This window comes from Boeremia exigua, assembly GCF_020726555.1.
Source record: "Boeremia exigua strain MPI-SDFR-AT-0100 chromosome Unknown C7974scaffold_10, whole genome shotgun sequence".
Classification (NCBI taxonomy): domain Eukaryota; kingdom Fungi; phylum Ascomycota; class Dothideomycetes; order Pleosporales; family Didymellaceae; genus Boeremia; species Boeremia exigua.
Window position 1 is genome coordinate 824,528 of NW_025763527.1, and position 12,278 is coordinate 836,805.

At 55.0% G+C, this 12,278-nt stretch overlaps 4 protein-coding genes across 4 annotated transcripts; 2 read left to right on the forward strand and 2 right to left on the reverse strand.

Annotated features, from left to right (window-relative positions):
• The first annotated feature begins 228 nt into the window (after nt 1–228).
• Nucleotides 229–2,487, forward strand: C7974DRAFT_364801 (1-pyrroline-5-carboxylate dehydrogenase). Its single transcript, XM_046139809.1, has 2 exons — nt 229–1,927; nt 1,984–2,487. The coding sequence occupies exons 1-2, from the start codon at nt 367–369 to the stop codon at nt 2,166–2,168; spliced, it is 1,746 nt and encodes a 581-aa protein (XP_045994014.1). The 5' UTR covers nt 229–366; the 3' UTR covers nt 2,169–2,487.
• Nucleotides 2,488–4,519: 2,032 nt separating this feature from the next.
• On the reverse strand, nt 4,520–5,576 carry C7974DRAFT_36018 (SRF-type transcription factor (DNA-binding and dimerization domain)-domain-containing protein). The gene is made up of 3 exons (XM_046139682.1): nt 5,233–5,576; nt 5,007–5,141; nt 4,520–4,954 (listed from the first exon to the last, which is right to left on the reverse strand). The coding sequence occupies exons 1-3, from the start codon at nt 5,476–5,478 to the stop codon at nt 4,673–4,675; spliced, it is 663 nt and encodes a 220-aa protein (XP_045994015.1). The 5' UTR covers nt 5,479–5,576; the 3' UTR covers nt 4,520–4,672.
• Nucleotides 5,577–6,706: 1,130 nt separating this feature from the next.
• C7974DRAFT_364807 (tetraspanin) lies at nt 6,707–8,278 on the forward strand. The gene is made up of 2 exons (XM_046139810.1): nt 6,707–7,569; nt 7,622–8,278. Exons 1-2 carry the CDS (start codon nt 7,168–7,170, stop codon nt 7,892–7,894), a joined length of 675 nt encoding a protein of 224 aa, XP_045994016.1. The 5' UTR covers nt 6,707–7,167; the 3' UTR covers nt 7,895–8,278.
• Nucleotides 8,279–9,194: 916 nt separating this feature from the next.
• On the reverse strand, nt 9,195–11,961 carry C7974DRAFT_36034 (uncharacterized protein). The gene is made up of 5 exons (XM_046139688.1): nt 11,499–11,961; nt 10,694–11,428; nt 10,546–10,647; nt 10,253–10,499; nt 9,195–10,205 (listed from the first exon to the last, which is right to left on the reverse strand). Exons 1-5 carry the CDS (start codon nt 11,581–11,583, stop codon nt 9,308–9,310), a joined length of 2,067 nt encoding a protein of 688 aa, XP_045994017.1. The 5' UTR covers nt 11,584–11,961; the 3' UTR covers nt 9,195–9,307.
• Nucleotides 11,962–12,278: the final 317 nt, after the last annotated feature.

A 12,278-nucleotide genomic window follows, 5' to 3' on the forward strand; every position in this document is an offset into this window, starting at 1 on the left:
GATACAAAGGTACTTTCTTGCAGCCATGTTGAGCCTTGTCTTATGGTATTTATCGAATGCTCAGATGCTTCGACACGGAGTACGAACGGCCAGCAACGCGAGAACTCCGTCCGCAACACACTCGGGCAGGAACCCGAATGCTACTAGACGATATCGGCAGTAACAACACTGTGTACAGCAAACGTGACTTGTGACTATCTCGGCGGCAAGTGACGGCTGAGCCAAGTTACGTGGACGGGATGCGAGCCGGTCGGTGATGGAGCTTCTCCACAGTTCCCCTCATTGTGCATACTCAAAAGGCAGAGTCCCAGCATTGAGCAGTGCAGCAGCCTCAATCCCTCGAGTCCTCTCGAACATATCATCAACATGTCGAGCCTTCGCACTATCACATCTCTCCGTGCCACAAGGCGGCCGTTGATCAAAGCGCCTCGCCTCGCTTGTCTCCAGGCTCGTACCAACGTCACAGTACCCTTCAGATTACCTGCTGCACGCAATGAGCCCAATCCCACATATAAGGAAGGCTCAGAAGAGCGCACCGAGCTTGTCAAGGTGCTCAAGCGATTGAGGTCCCAACTTCCCCTCAAGTCGGAGATCTTCCTCAACGGAACTTCACAACCAGCAGCTGAATCTTGGGATCAACCAATTCCTGCAGAGAAGGATACCGTCTTCACCAACTACCCTCTGATTTCGAAGGATCAGGTCTCAGATGCCATCGCATCAGCTCTGGAGGCAAAGAAGACATGGGAGAAGACTCCCTTTGTCGACCGTGCTGCCATTTTCCTGAAGGCTGCGGAGCTTGTTGCGGGGAAATACCGCTATGAGCTAATTGCTGCAACCATGCTCGGCCAGGGCAAGAACATCTGGCAGGGCGAGGTCGACGCTGCTGCTGAGTTGGCCGACTTTTTCCGTCTCAACTGCAACTATGCTGCTGAGATTCTTGCTCGTCAGCCCGACCGTGGCTCCGATGGCATGTGGTCGCGTATGGATTACCGCCCTGTTGAGGGTTTCGTCTATGCCGTTTCTCCCTTCAACTTCACAGCCATTGGCGGTAATCTAATCGCTGGACCTGCTCTGATGGGCAATGTCGTCCTTTGGAAGCCTTCTCCGTCCAACATTTACGCCTCTACTATTGTCTACAAGATCCTGCTCGAGGCCGGTCTCCCCAAGGATGTCATTCAATTCATCCCTGGTGACCCGGAAGTTATCAACGACGTTGTTTTCGCCAACCGCGATTTTGCTGGTATCAATTTCGTTGGTTCTTCGGACGTTTTCCGGTCGCTCTGCGCTCGCATTGGCGAGGGTATTGGCAAGGGCACCTATCGCGAGTTTCCTCGCATGGTGGGCGAGACTAGTGGAAAGAACTTCACTCTCATACATCCTAGCGGTGATATCCCATCTGCCATCAAGCACACCATCCGCGGATCTTTCGAATATCAAGGCCAGAAGTGCTCTGCAACCTCTCGTCTCTATCTTCCCGAGTCTCGCTCGAAGGAGTTCCTTGATGGTTTCCTCAAGGATGTGAGCGAGATTACCATCGGCAATCCTGACAAGGATCTATCTGCTTTCATGGGCCCCGTCATTCACGATCGCTCTTTCAACAAGATCAAGCAGATCATCGACGAGTCGAACGCCGACCCTTCACTTGAGCTCGTGGCAGGTGGAACCTACGATGACTCCAAAGGCTACTTCGTGAAGCCCACGGTCTACCTTTCTGACTCACCAGACCACAAGCTCTTCAACTACGAGATCTTCGGCCCCGTTCTCGCCATCCACATCTACAAGGACGCTGACTGGAAGAACATTCTCCAGAAGGTCGACCAGGCCGGAGGCGGCTTCGCCCTTACCGGATCCGTCTTCTCCAATGATCGTTCCGCTGTTAGGGAGGCAGAGGACACTCTGCGCTACTCCGCTGGTAACTTCTACATCAGTAAGTCCACCTCAATACTACTATGGTCTCTGAGCCTATGCTAACTCTCCTCTTAGACTGCAAGACAACAGCCGCCCTCATCGGCCAGCAATCGTTTGGCGGATCCCGTGCCTCTGGAACCAACGACAAGGCCGGCTCTTCCAACCCTGTTCTTCGCTTCACCTCTCCTCGTCTGATCAAGGAGGAGTTCTTCCCCCAGACCGAGTTCCTCTACCCCAGCAACAAGCCTGCTGAGAAGTAGAGGACGTCAAGGGTGCCCAACATTGAGTCTTGAGTTCTTTCCCTGAAGTTACGAGTGGTCTCCGCGCATAATGGCTTAATGAATTTTTAGAATGTTCAAAAGCATTGCCAAGCGATGATCATACCGCATTGCAAGGAGCAAAAGGTTTTTTCATGCAGCTTTATGTTTGTCCAGGATGCCGTTACGATTAGATGGTCATGATAGCATTTTCTTGACAGTACTCCCAACTTAATCAAGCTGTCTACATATCTCCGAAATCTACTGTGTGCACAAACTAGTTCAAAGGTCGAGAGTGAATGGACTATGAAGTACTCTTAACGCATTATGTACACTCGTGCACAAGTGTGCGAGACTTCCAAAAGAACACTGTGTATGTGTGAGACTTGCCACCCCTGCTTCGTTTGAAATCCTAGGAGCGATGTTCAGGCTTCCCAGGCTGTTGCCTCACTACAACTACTAATATAGTCTATGATTAGGATTTAAGTGAACAGATGATGATCAAGCTGTCAGGTACAATTGAGAGGACCGTGCAAACCGTCGGCCTATGCACTTTCGAGGACGATACCAGTCCGTTTGACCAAAACGCAGATCTTCGTTTCAGGAGGTATCTCGTAGCTATTGGCGATTTTTCTGATTTTTCTGATTGAGTTTGGTATACTTTGCTCATCGCTGTCATGATGAGTCACTACGGTAATTGCGGTGTAGTAATTGAGCTTATGTTCGAATGCACCTGAGGTTCAAGCAACGGCGCTATTCCACGTTACGTATCATGGCCGACCGTTTGATATGGATGATACAGCTGTCGGGTTTGTTTCGTCGAAGTAATGATTTGGGATGTAGCAGATAGATGGAGCACTACTATCACCATCGGGGCGTATTCGGCACGAATACTGCCTTCCACACCACACGAGAAGTGAAGTTTGTCTCCTACAGTTGACAACGATACCCGTTTTGAGAGAAGTAGACTTGATTCTATTTTGGAACTAGAATGCAGGGTGCAATCAAGGGTGCAACCATTCACTACAACTAATTGTGGGTGAAGAGAGCACAGTGTATAACGCCCCGCAACCCCTAATAATAAATAGACCTGACCTACTAGAGACACTATTCGGCATAGTAGTGACAATTATGTACTTCCACGATTGACCATGGCAGGTAACTCGAAGAGCTTGAGCATCCAACTCTTATCAAGATCTGTGCACTGTTTCTTGTTCAGGTCCTGCAATCCCAATCGGCCTGTGCAGGCGCGTGACACCAAGCGTGACAAAACCCCGTTCCACAACATCATGCTGTGCACCCCACCGACCGGTACTCGTTCTTGTGCTCCTAGTCAGCTAAGCCAGGGTGGGTGCGTCGACATTTGTCAACGGCAGAAGCTGTGTTCGCCTGCTAGAACGTCCAAAAATCAACGAGCGGAAAGAGGTACATGGCTCAAGGAATGCTGTGTCCGCTTGGCTCTGTGACGGGCAGTGTGGACGCCTGAGGCCACCGTTTGCTGCGCTGCAATACACTAATGCCGACTGGACTGCAACGCTGCAGCTTCTACGTTGCTTCCATCGCCTACGCCACCGCGACCACAAGGCGGCTGATAACATCGCTGTACGACTGCGTGACCGCGGCCTCGAGAAAAGAACTCACGCCAAATCGAGCATTTGGTCGGACTGTAACGATCGTAGGTCGTGCAGAGCAAGCCACGCATTGTTTTTTTCCGAACCAGATTGAGTCCTGAGAATCACAGGGATTGGCGGGGAGCGCAAAAGCGCCACGGTTGGGCAAAGACGCTATGTCAGGGCACCGAAGGCGTCAGAGAGTGGATTAGGGAGTGGGGTATGGCAACCTTGTGAGGGTCTTGGTGGTGTAGTGGAAAGTGAAGCTGCGCATTGTCTGGTCCTGGTTGCAATGGACTCGGCTATCCTTGCTATCAACCCCGCAAAGCGATGCAGCAGTGCGGTTTGGGAAAAGACGCATTCTGCATGACTTAGACGGTGAATGAATCGTGACCGGGCGTCCAAAAGTGGTGATTTGCTAGTACACGGAAAGGGCAAATACGCCCAGAGCTGACTAGGCCACATGGAGTCGCAGACAGAGGCACCGTTTTGCAGTGAGTTATCGTATTGTACCTGCGTTTCCAGCAGCGAGGGGAATTGAAATACACAGTACCTCGCAAATGACACACGGGAGATGATATAGATGTCCATAGTGACCGCAAGAAGATGAAAGAAAACACCACACCACGCCGGTATCCACGTTATGACGTACAATCGTCTGATCAGAACTACAGCCGCCTGGCTCCCAACATAGCGATCCCGTATGCATGTCGTTCTCTCTGTCTAGTACATTCGCAAACAAGCGCCATTGCGTACCGTACACCAGAGCATTGCTCGTGAGCCGCGCCATTCAATTACTTTTTGGCCATTATAAAGGGTATCCGTCCTGGGCAGTGTGCACGACGCCCGAATCGTGGCCAGCTACCAAATCTGGCAGAGGCCCGCAAAATCATATACTTAGCCGAGCTTCTGGTCCTGGGGGTAGTGCTGGCTGGGATGGCGGGGCATGCCGTGCTGGGCCATGGGGTACTGCTGTGATTGCTGGTGACCCTGGAGGTAGTTCTGATACTGCAAAGCAGCCTCTGGTGTCATGTAGGCCTGGGGAATGGGGTTGTTGTTGGGCACGCCACGGGGCTGGCCCGGCGGCATTTGCGCGTGGTTGTCCTCGGGTGAGTCAACCTGGTTGTCCTCGACGCCATTGGCATCGCCGCTGGAGGGCTCAGGTGCGTTCAAGCAGGCCTGCGACGAGTTAGCGGGGGCGCGCGACGGGCGCAATGGCAGTGCAGCGTACCTGGATGAGGTTCTTGCCCTCGGGCTTGGTCACGAGTGGCTGCAGCTTCGGTGTGGTGAAGGTGTAGACCAGACCGGTCTCAGAGACGACGAGCAGCAGCACCTGTGTGCCGGTGAGGACGGACAGCTCGTAGGCCTGGTGCAGGGCGTTAGTGGATGCGCAATGCGATGAACGACGCGTGCCCCTCGCGTAGGCGACAGCGCGCAGGGTGGTCACGGGCACGTACCTTCTTCATGATACCCGCCTTGCGCTTCGAGAAGGTGATGTGGCGACGCGACTTGTCCTGGATGAACTTGATCTCGATCTTCCTACGCTCGCGGCCGGGCTTGTCGTCGTCATCATCGTCGTCGTCGGCAGCCGGGCGCGGGCGCTTGGTGCCGCGGTTGGCGTCGCCGGCATTGAGGGCGCCGTTGCCGTCGTCGTGCAGCTGCGGCGACGCGTTCTGGTCGTGCTCGGTGATTTCGCTGGCCATGGTGTTGCGCGCGGTCGAGGGTGCGTGTTTGGCGGAGGGTGGTCCTAACTGCGTTTGGCCGGGTGTCTGTGGGGAGAGCCTCGGCGTCTGTTTGGCGGCGAGAGCTGCGCGTAACAGGACAGACGAGACGAGCTGGCAGAGCTGGCCGGGCTGGAGTCGGGTTAGGGCCGGGTCGATGAATGGGGACAAGCAGGGGCGCTTGGGGACAGAACAAGACAAGTTAAGAGGCGGGTGCTGAACCCTCTGGATGCGGCGAGCAAGGAATGCAAGGAGAGGGAAAGCTCGGTCGCACGGCGCTGGCAGCGAACAAGAGGACCGCACAGAACGCACAGGGCCGCCGCAGCTCGGGCGCGCAGGCCAGCGCCCGTGACTGGCGGCTAGCGAGTAGCGAGGGCTCGGCGGGCCGGGGATGGCTGGGGTGCGACAAAAGCGCGCAGACCATGAACAACAACAAAGGCAATACGTACCAGAGGGTGTGGGCGATGCGGCGGTGGAGCAGCAGCCGGAAGCGGTTTAACAGGCGTGGGAGCTTGTTGGAGCTTGGCCGCGGGAGTCTGGCAGGAAAGGCAGCGATAGGCAGCGCGACGCAGGGCACACGCTGGGTGGTGCAGGTGCGAAGAGCTGTCTCAGAGAGGGAAAGAGCGAGAGAGATTGGGGAAAGAGTGAAACGGGCGGCGAGGGGAAAGTATAGCAGCTGCTTTGGTGCCAGTGCCAGTGCTTGTGCAGACCAGACGCCTGCCGTGGTTGCAGACTGGCGACTGGGGGCGGTTGAACGTGCACCCCAGTCGTCCGGTCCACGCTGAATCGCAGATCGCGCGCTTGGGGAGGAATGGGCAGGCGCGCGCTGGGCGCCGGCCTCGCTGCCATGTCCTGAGCCTGCGTCGACGTAGAGCGCACTGCGACGAGCCCGTAGACACCCATATCGAGCCCTTGAGACGCGCTTCAAGCTGTCAGTACGCATTGAGAAGAGCAGCAGCGGGCACTTCCCTCATCACGAAAAGCGCCATTCTGCTTCGAGTCCGAGCGTTTTCCCACCACTCACCGGCGCCGCGCGGGGCCCTGATCCACACCACCTTCCAATAGCCTACTAGCCGCTGACCTCAGCGGCACTAGCCTCGATCCTGCAGTGCTCCTGCCAAACTCGGCATCGCCTCGGGGACGAGCGTTCCCCTCGCTGCAGGCGCCACCAACAGCGCTGGCTGTCTGGCCCAGTGCTCAACACCATCCTCGTAATGCTAGCCACCGAGCCTGCCACAACATCCACAACATCCTCACTTGTTTGTGTGAAGATGCGCTGGTGGTTCGTGATCGTGTGAGGCGTATGTCGCGGGCAGTCTCAGCGCCATCGAACCACCGTGAGCGCCCGTGACCGTGATTCGCCAGTGGACATGCTCGAACACCGCTGAAACCACCCACGCCTCGTCGTCGTCCGATTGCGACGCGCCCAGCAGAGCCTCTTAATGCTCGAGCTGCCCGTCTGCGTAATGCCATGCATTTTCTGTTTTCCCGCTGTTGCTGCCGTTTCCTCTCATCTTCGTTTCTTCACTATACCTAATAATTGCACCTGTCGTAGTTCATCGAGAGCACGCCGGACGGCTCCGCTGTACTCGGCTTCCATTCTTTAATCAAGTCTATCATACTATATCGAGCCGCAGGACGACGCACATATTCACTCCGTAAACCGCCATTATGCCGACCAAACTGATGCTGGCCTTCGTTGGATTCGACTTCCTCTTCGCTGGATGTGGAGGACTACTCTTGGGGTTTTCGTTGATGTCGGAGGCAGCAATGCGGGAAGAGCAGACGGTGAAGAACGTCACGCAAAATCTACTACTTGGCCAGTGTCCGTTGACAGCTGGTGTCGTCAATGCCATCTTCGTCTTCGCTACTTTCCTACTCTCCCTTCCGGCTCTTTTCCTACCTACCAACCGAGGCTGGCTCCGCACACAGGGCTGGCTTGTGGTCATTTGTGCAACCTTCACACTGAGTCTGGGTATTGCTATCTGGGTTGAGACACTGCAGACACGCCAGAACTTGAGCGTACTTTGGGGCCGTGAGCCACCGCAGATCCAGTCCCTGTTACAGCAGAAAGTACGTCTGGCTGCACTACAGAGGTGCAAACATGAATGCTAACGAAGATCAGTTCGACTGCTGCGGATATGTCAACGCCACAACACCTCCTTTCGTCCAGGACACTACTTGCACGAACGCTCTCGTTGCAGCACAAAAAGGTGGATGCATTGGCCCCTTCTCACGATTCACCAACACGTATCTTGATCAAATTTTTACCGCTGCCTTTGGTATCGTAGGCGTTGACTTCATCCTTGTCCTTTGCGTCGCTATGGTGCTAAAGTACAGGATGGAACAGGAGCGTTACAGGCACATCGACGAGAAGAACGGCATGGGAGGCTTCTAAAGACTGCAAGCAGGCATCGAGTGTTGTGGGACATCGGGTAGGAAGGGCTGGCGAGGTTTGTGGGTTTTGGAGGAGATGAGATAAGAGGCTGATTGACATATACCCAATTCTGAACGTCTCTTTCTTTCCCTCACATTTCTGGTATAGGTATGCAATAATGACAGGACACAGCGGTGCTGATAGTCCACCTCTCTTTCAATGTATATTTAAGTCGCGTATCATCAAACACATAGAACACTATATCAGACAGAACTTTTGAAAACCACGTCACTTAAACTCGTGTTGATGAAGCTGACAGCTACACCTACAGCTATCTAATGCTTGTCTGAGTAGGTCGACATGCTGTCGCCGCTTCCAAATGCAACATCCAAGCCTCCCAAGCAGCCGCTACAGCTGTCACCACAACCCCTTCAGCCACACCACACCCTGCATATCAACGCCCACACCTCTCGTTCACCGTCGCCCGGGAACCGGCACAACACTGAAACGATTCCCCATCCGGCCAAGCCAGCATCCGGGCTCCACAGGCCTCAGACCCCTGTCCCCGTCGCAGCGTCCAGACTTCAAACACCTGCATCGTTCCACGGGAGACCCAGGGCGCTCGACACCGGCGACCGGACCAAGAACGCCCCGCCCACCGAATCAAAACGAGGCGCGACAGGAGTCCCTCGCCGGCGGACATTGCGCCGCGGGCGTGTCGCGCGCGAGTCAGGCGTCCCGAGCGAGCGCTCACGACTCCAGCAAGGCACCAAGCACCGTACCCACCCAGCGCAGCGCGCCGCGGTACAGCGACGCTGCGCATGCAGACATGGGATTGCGAGCTAGGTAGCTTCACCACTGCACCACCCACTCGCTGGCGTTGGCCGAGCTACAGAAACTACTTTCAAGGCTCACCGTATTGCTCACGCACGCACGCACGCAGCACCACTCTTTTGTCGCGGAGGCGCGTGGGCTCAAACCTCGCTTAGGCAGTCTAGTATTGCCCAATGCAGGTTCCAGCAGAGGTATCACGCACTTCCTCTTCTAGACTGTCTTGGCGCTGTGGCACGGGAGAGGTTGCTGCGGGCTGCGTGTGATGGTGGGATGCTGAGATTGCGAAGTGCGGTGGAGCCCGGACGAAGGATGCTTGGTTGCTGTGCGTGCTCGGGCGAAGAGTGCCGCGACTGTAGATCCCCCTGAGCAACGCATGTCCTGGCCTGGTATGCTTCCAGTTCTGTGTGGGCCAGATTGGGATGTTGCTGATGTATGGACGGAAATGTCTATGAGACTGGATCTGAATGATGACTTTCATGCTCACATGAAAATTCATGTGGCATGTCAAATTTGAGAGATTTATTCAGTATTGAATAGCTGGATGGTGCTTGCAAGTGACATTTCCTGTGCTGGCCTTGACATCAACACACGTTCTACGCTCTACATTGATAACCCGGTATCGCCTTTCTCGTCGAAAACACTCTCCGTCGGGACAATTTTCTTCGAAAGAGGTTTGAAGAATTTTCTGACCTTCAGTTGTTTCTCGTCATCGCTATCTCCAAAGACGTTTTCTGCTCTCATCCCGCCAACGCGCACGGCGTGTTGTAGTCTCCAAAACAATCTCTCACAGCGCTCTTTTGCTTCCAAGGCGGTGAGATCAAGCGCACCACCTGTCTCGATAATGGAATTACCGAGAATTTTGGCATGTTGTGCGAGAGCGTCTACCTCTTTATTGAACTTTTTGACTTCCGAGGACGCTGGAGTTGGTGCTAAGGGTGGTGAAGAACCTGCCTCTGAGGGTGGAGGGCTGAGGAGCGGCAGGTACGGGACTGTCATTGGACCAGGCCCAATTGCGATGTCTAGAAGGGTAATACGAGCTGTTACAAAGCCGTGATTGGTGTCTTTGCTCATACGCCAATGCGATGATGTTCCCAGATATTTGTGAATGAGTACGGGCAACTGTGGATCTGCAAGGGGTATGTTGACAGGGAGAGGGTGCAACAAGAACGACAAAGCCAGATGCCGTTGCAAGTAGGCTGTCAATGGTGATCTCGTCGGGAACGCGTGTATAAGATTCGCCTGTAAAAGAGGATTTGTGACGCGCGAAAGCAATTTTGGAATAGTGTGAGTGAGCTGGGATGTGATCAGAGAGTGCAAATCATCCGGTAGAGGGCTTCCTACGCCAGAAATCAACTTGCAATTGTCAGCGTACTGGCAGATGACTGCTTCGATAGCATCTTGGACCAAGTTCAGGATGTCCGGGTCATGCAAGACACGATCGTCTAAGCAGGTGTGACACAACAAGTAAAATGCGTGGATCCTAGCCCTCGAATGCAGCCTTCTCAGAATTTAGTCTTAGCCTCGTGATTCTCGGAGCGAACATACCAAGGGGCAGCAGAAGTGAGCAAAATGGCGATTCGTTTGAGCGCTGGAGGTAATGCCTGTTCACTGTGTGCGTGCAATTCAGATGGTGATATCTCAGCATTGTCGTTGAGACTGTCGATGTGAGCACCAAGCGATGTGAACATAAAGTCGAGCTTCTTCGGGCTGAGTTGCTTCTGCAACTGCTCATCGTGTGTCATGAGTATTTCGATATATCTCTGATCGAGCGCCTCCCTGGGATCTAGACAAACTGAGCCAGGTTAGCAGTTGCGTTTTGGAGCAGCAGTTGTCCTTACTTTGATCTATCATCCAAATAGCGAGCTCCTTAGGCAGCGCTTGTAGGCGAAAGATCTGTTGTGCGAAACCAGTCAAGAAGGCCTGATCTCGAGTGGAAGGTTCTGACTCGACTTTAGCGGTATCCGTTGTGCGTAGTCTGGGACGCACCTTTGAAACAAGTAGTCCAAGCATGGGCTGGCAGGATTTGTTCTGGGAACGGTGTAGGTAGAAGCATGCTCGGGGTGTCTTCGAAGAAGTGATAGGCTGTTTGGGCCTGGGTTTCATTGGTCCTTTGCATCGCCTTGAGCAATCGACCAGCGTGGTCCGAGTCATCGCTGTCCTGAATGGCATGCTTAAGCGTTTCTTTGTCCAAGTTTGCAGGCAGTAGAGCAGGGTGTTCATCCACCTTGTCCAGATGAGCCTTTCCCTCCTGGATCTTCCTTTCCGTGACCAGATTCTTCTGTGTCGTCTCCATGAGCTGGTTAAAGGATCGTGCGCCATTGTTCCTAGCTGATTTGGGCGGTCGGCGCAGCTCGGGCGCGTCGAATCCTGTCCTGCGACTCGGCCGACTGGGTTGAGTCGGGGTCTTGGGCTTCGGCGCAGGGAGGCCGAAGTCGAGGTCGCCCAAAGAGTCCGAGTCCGAATCAGAGTTCAGGACGACTTGCTGTCCATGTGACAGGACTCGCTTGCTGGCGCCCGAGTTTGCAGAGATCTGTGAGGTGTTTGGCGGAGTCTCGATCGACGTCATGACAGAGTCGGTTGCTGGTGCATCTGCAATTGTGGAAGCTGTCGAAGTTAAGAATGCAGAAGCACTAGCTGTAGAGGATGGCACAGATGCTGGCAGCACTGGGCCAGCGGACGGGGGTGGCTGCGAGACATGGTCGGTGCTGGTGTTTGCTGTTGCTAGATTGATCAGCCTGAGGCTGCAACTACCCGTGGCCGTGCGACAGGCGCGGCAGGCAAGGCGAGGTACCTGGGGGGCTTTCTTGTGCAGTGCGTGGGACGCCCTTGAAGAAATGAAGAATGCTTTTGTTGTTTGACGAGTGCTGCCGCTTCATGACGGCAGAGACACTGCGCGCACAGCACGGCAACGCGACGCGGTGACGGAGTGGGGTTAGTTGTGCAGAATGCTTGGCTCGTCCAAGCAGAATGGCGCGCGATCACGTGATGAGAAGCCTAGGTGTGTCTCGTCAACGGGAGGCTAAGGCGGGCACGCGCAACGACGTGCAGCGGAATGCTTGTTCTCCGCATCCGAACACCGTGTAGACGTAGAGTGCAATTCGTGCACGGCAGGGCAGCCGCGAGCAATGCAGCTGCTATGGATGCGCGTACGGGCGTGCAGCGAGCGTGCAGTGCATAGCCGGCAGCGCTGGTGAGGCCGTTTGAATGTTTCGCATTGATCTTCAAAGGCCTCCCAGGGCCACCGCACCAGACATGGGCGGGCTGCACAGTCAGTCGCAGACTACATGTTTGGCGGCCACGCCTAAATTAACAACCTCTTCGTACGAGCCGCTAGGCAGGCTGCGACGCCCGTGCTCGCAGCGCTGACGACTGAAACGCGGTCAAAAGCGGTCGAGAGACGACGGCTGGATGGCACGGCGTCACAGGGCAGCTTACTCATACTCAGTGTCGTAGCGTGGGCTCGCGGGTGGATGACGCTGCCAGATGGTGCTGACGGGCGCCGGGGCTGGAGCATCGCGGCGTGCGGCGTGCAGGGCGCAGGGCTGCGACCAGCGACCAGCCCAGCGAACTG

Excerpts from the sequence above, each read along its gene's own strand:
- C7974DRAFT_364801 (XM_046139809.1), top strand. The coding sequence starts at position 367 with ATGTCGAGCCTTCGCACTATCACATCTCTCCGTGCCACAAGGCGGCCG. Across the intron at positions 1,928-1,983 it reads CGCTGGTAACTTCTACATCA|ACTGCAAGACAACAGCCGCC; the intron begins GTAAGTCCACCT and ends CTCTCCTCTTAG.
- C7974DRAFT_36018 (XM_046139682.1), bottom strand. The coding sequence starts at position 5,478 with ATGGCCAGCGAAATCACCGAGCACGACCAGAACGCGTCGCCGCAGCTG. Across the intron at positions 5,142-5,232 it reads AGGCGGGTATCATGAAGAAG|GCCTACGAGCTGTCCGTCCT; the intron begins GTACGTGCCCGT and ends GCCCTGCACCAG. Across the intron at positions 4,955-5,006 it reads AGGGCAAGAACCTCATCCAG|GCCTGCTTGAACGCACCTGA; the intron begins GTACGCTGCACT and ends AACTCGTCGCAG.
- C7974DRAFT_364807 (XM_046139810.1), top strand. The coding sequence starts at position 7,168 with ATGCCGACCAAACTGATGCTGGCCTTCGTTGGATTCGACTTCCTCTTC. Across the intron at positions 7,570-7,621 it reads AGTCCCTGTTACAGCAGAAA|TTCGACTGCTGCGGATATGT; the intron begins GTACGTCTGGCT and ends AACGAAGATCAG.
- C7974DRAFT_36034 (XM_046139688.1), bottom strand. The coding sequence starts at position 11,583 with ATGAAGCGGCAGCACTCGTCAAACAACAAAAGCATTCTTCATTTCTTC. Across the intron at positions 11,429-11,498 it reads TGCACAAGAAAGCCCCCCAG|CAACAGCAAACACCAGCACC; the intron begins GTACCTCGCCTT and ends TGATCAATCTAG. Across the intron at positions 10,500-10,545 it reads TATTTGGATGATAGATCAAA|TTTGTCTAGATCCCAGGGAG; the intron begins GTAAGGACAACT and ends AACCTGGCTCAG.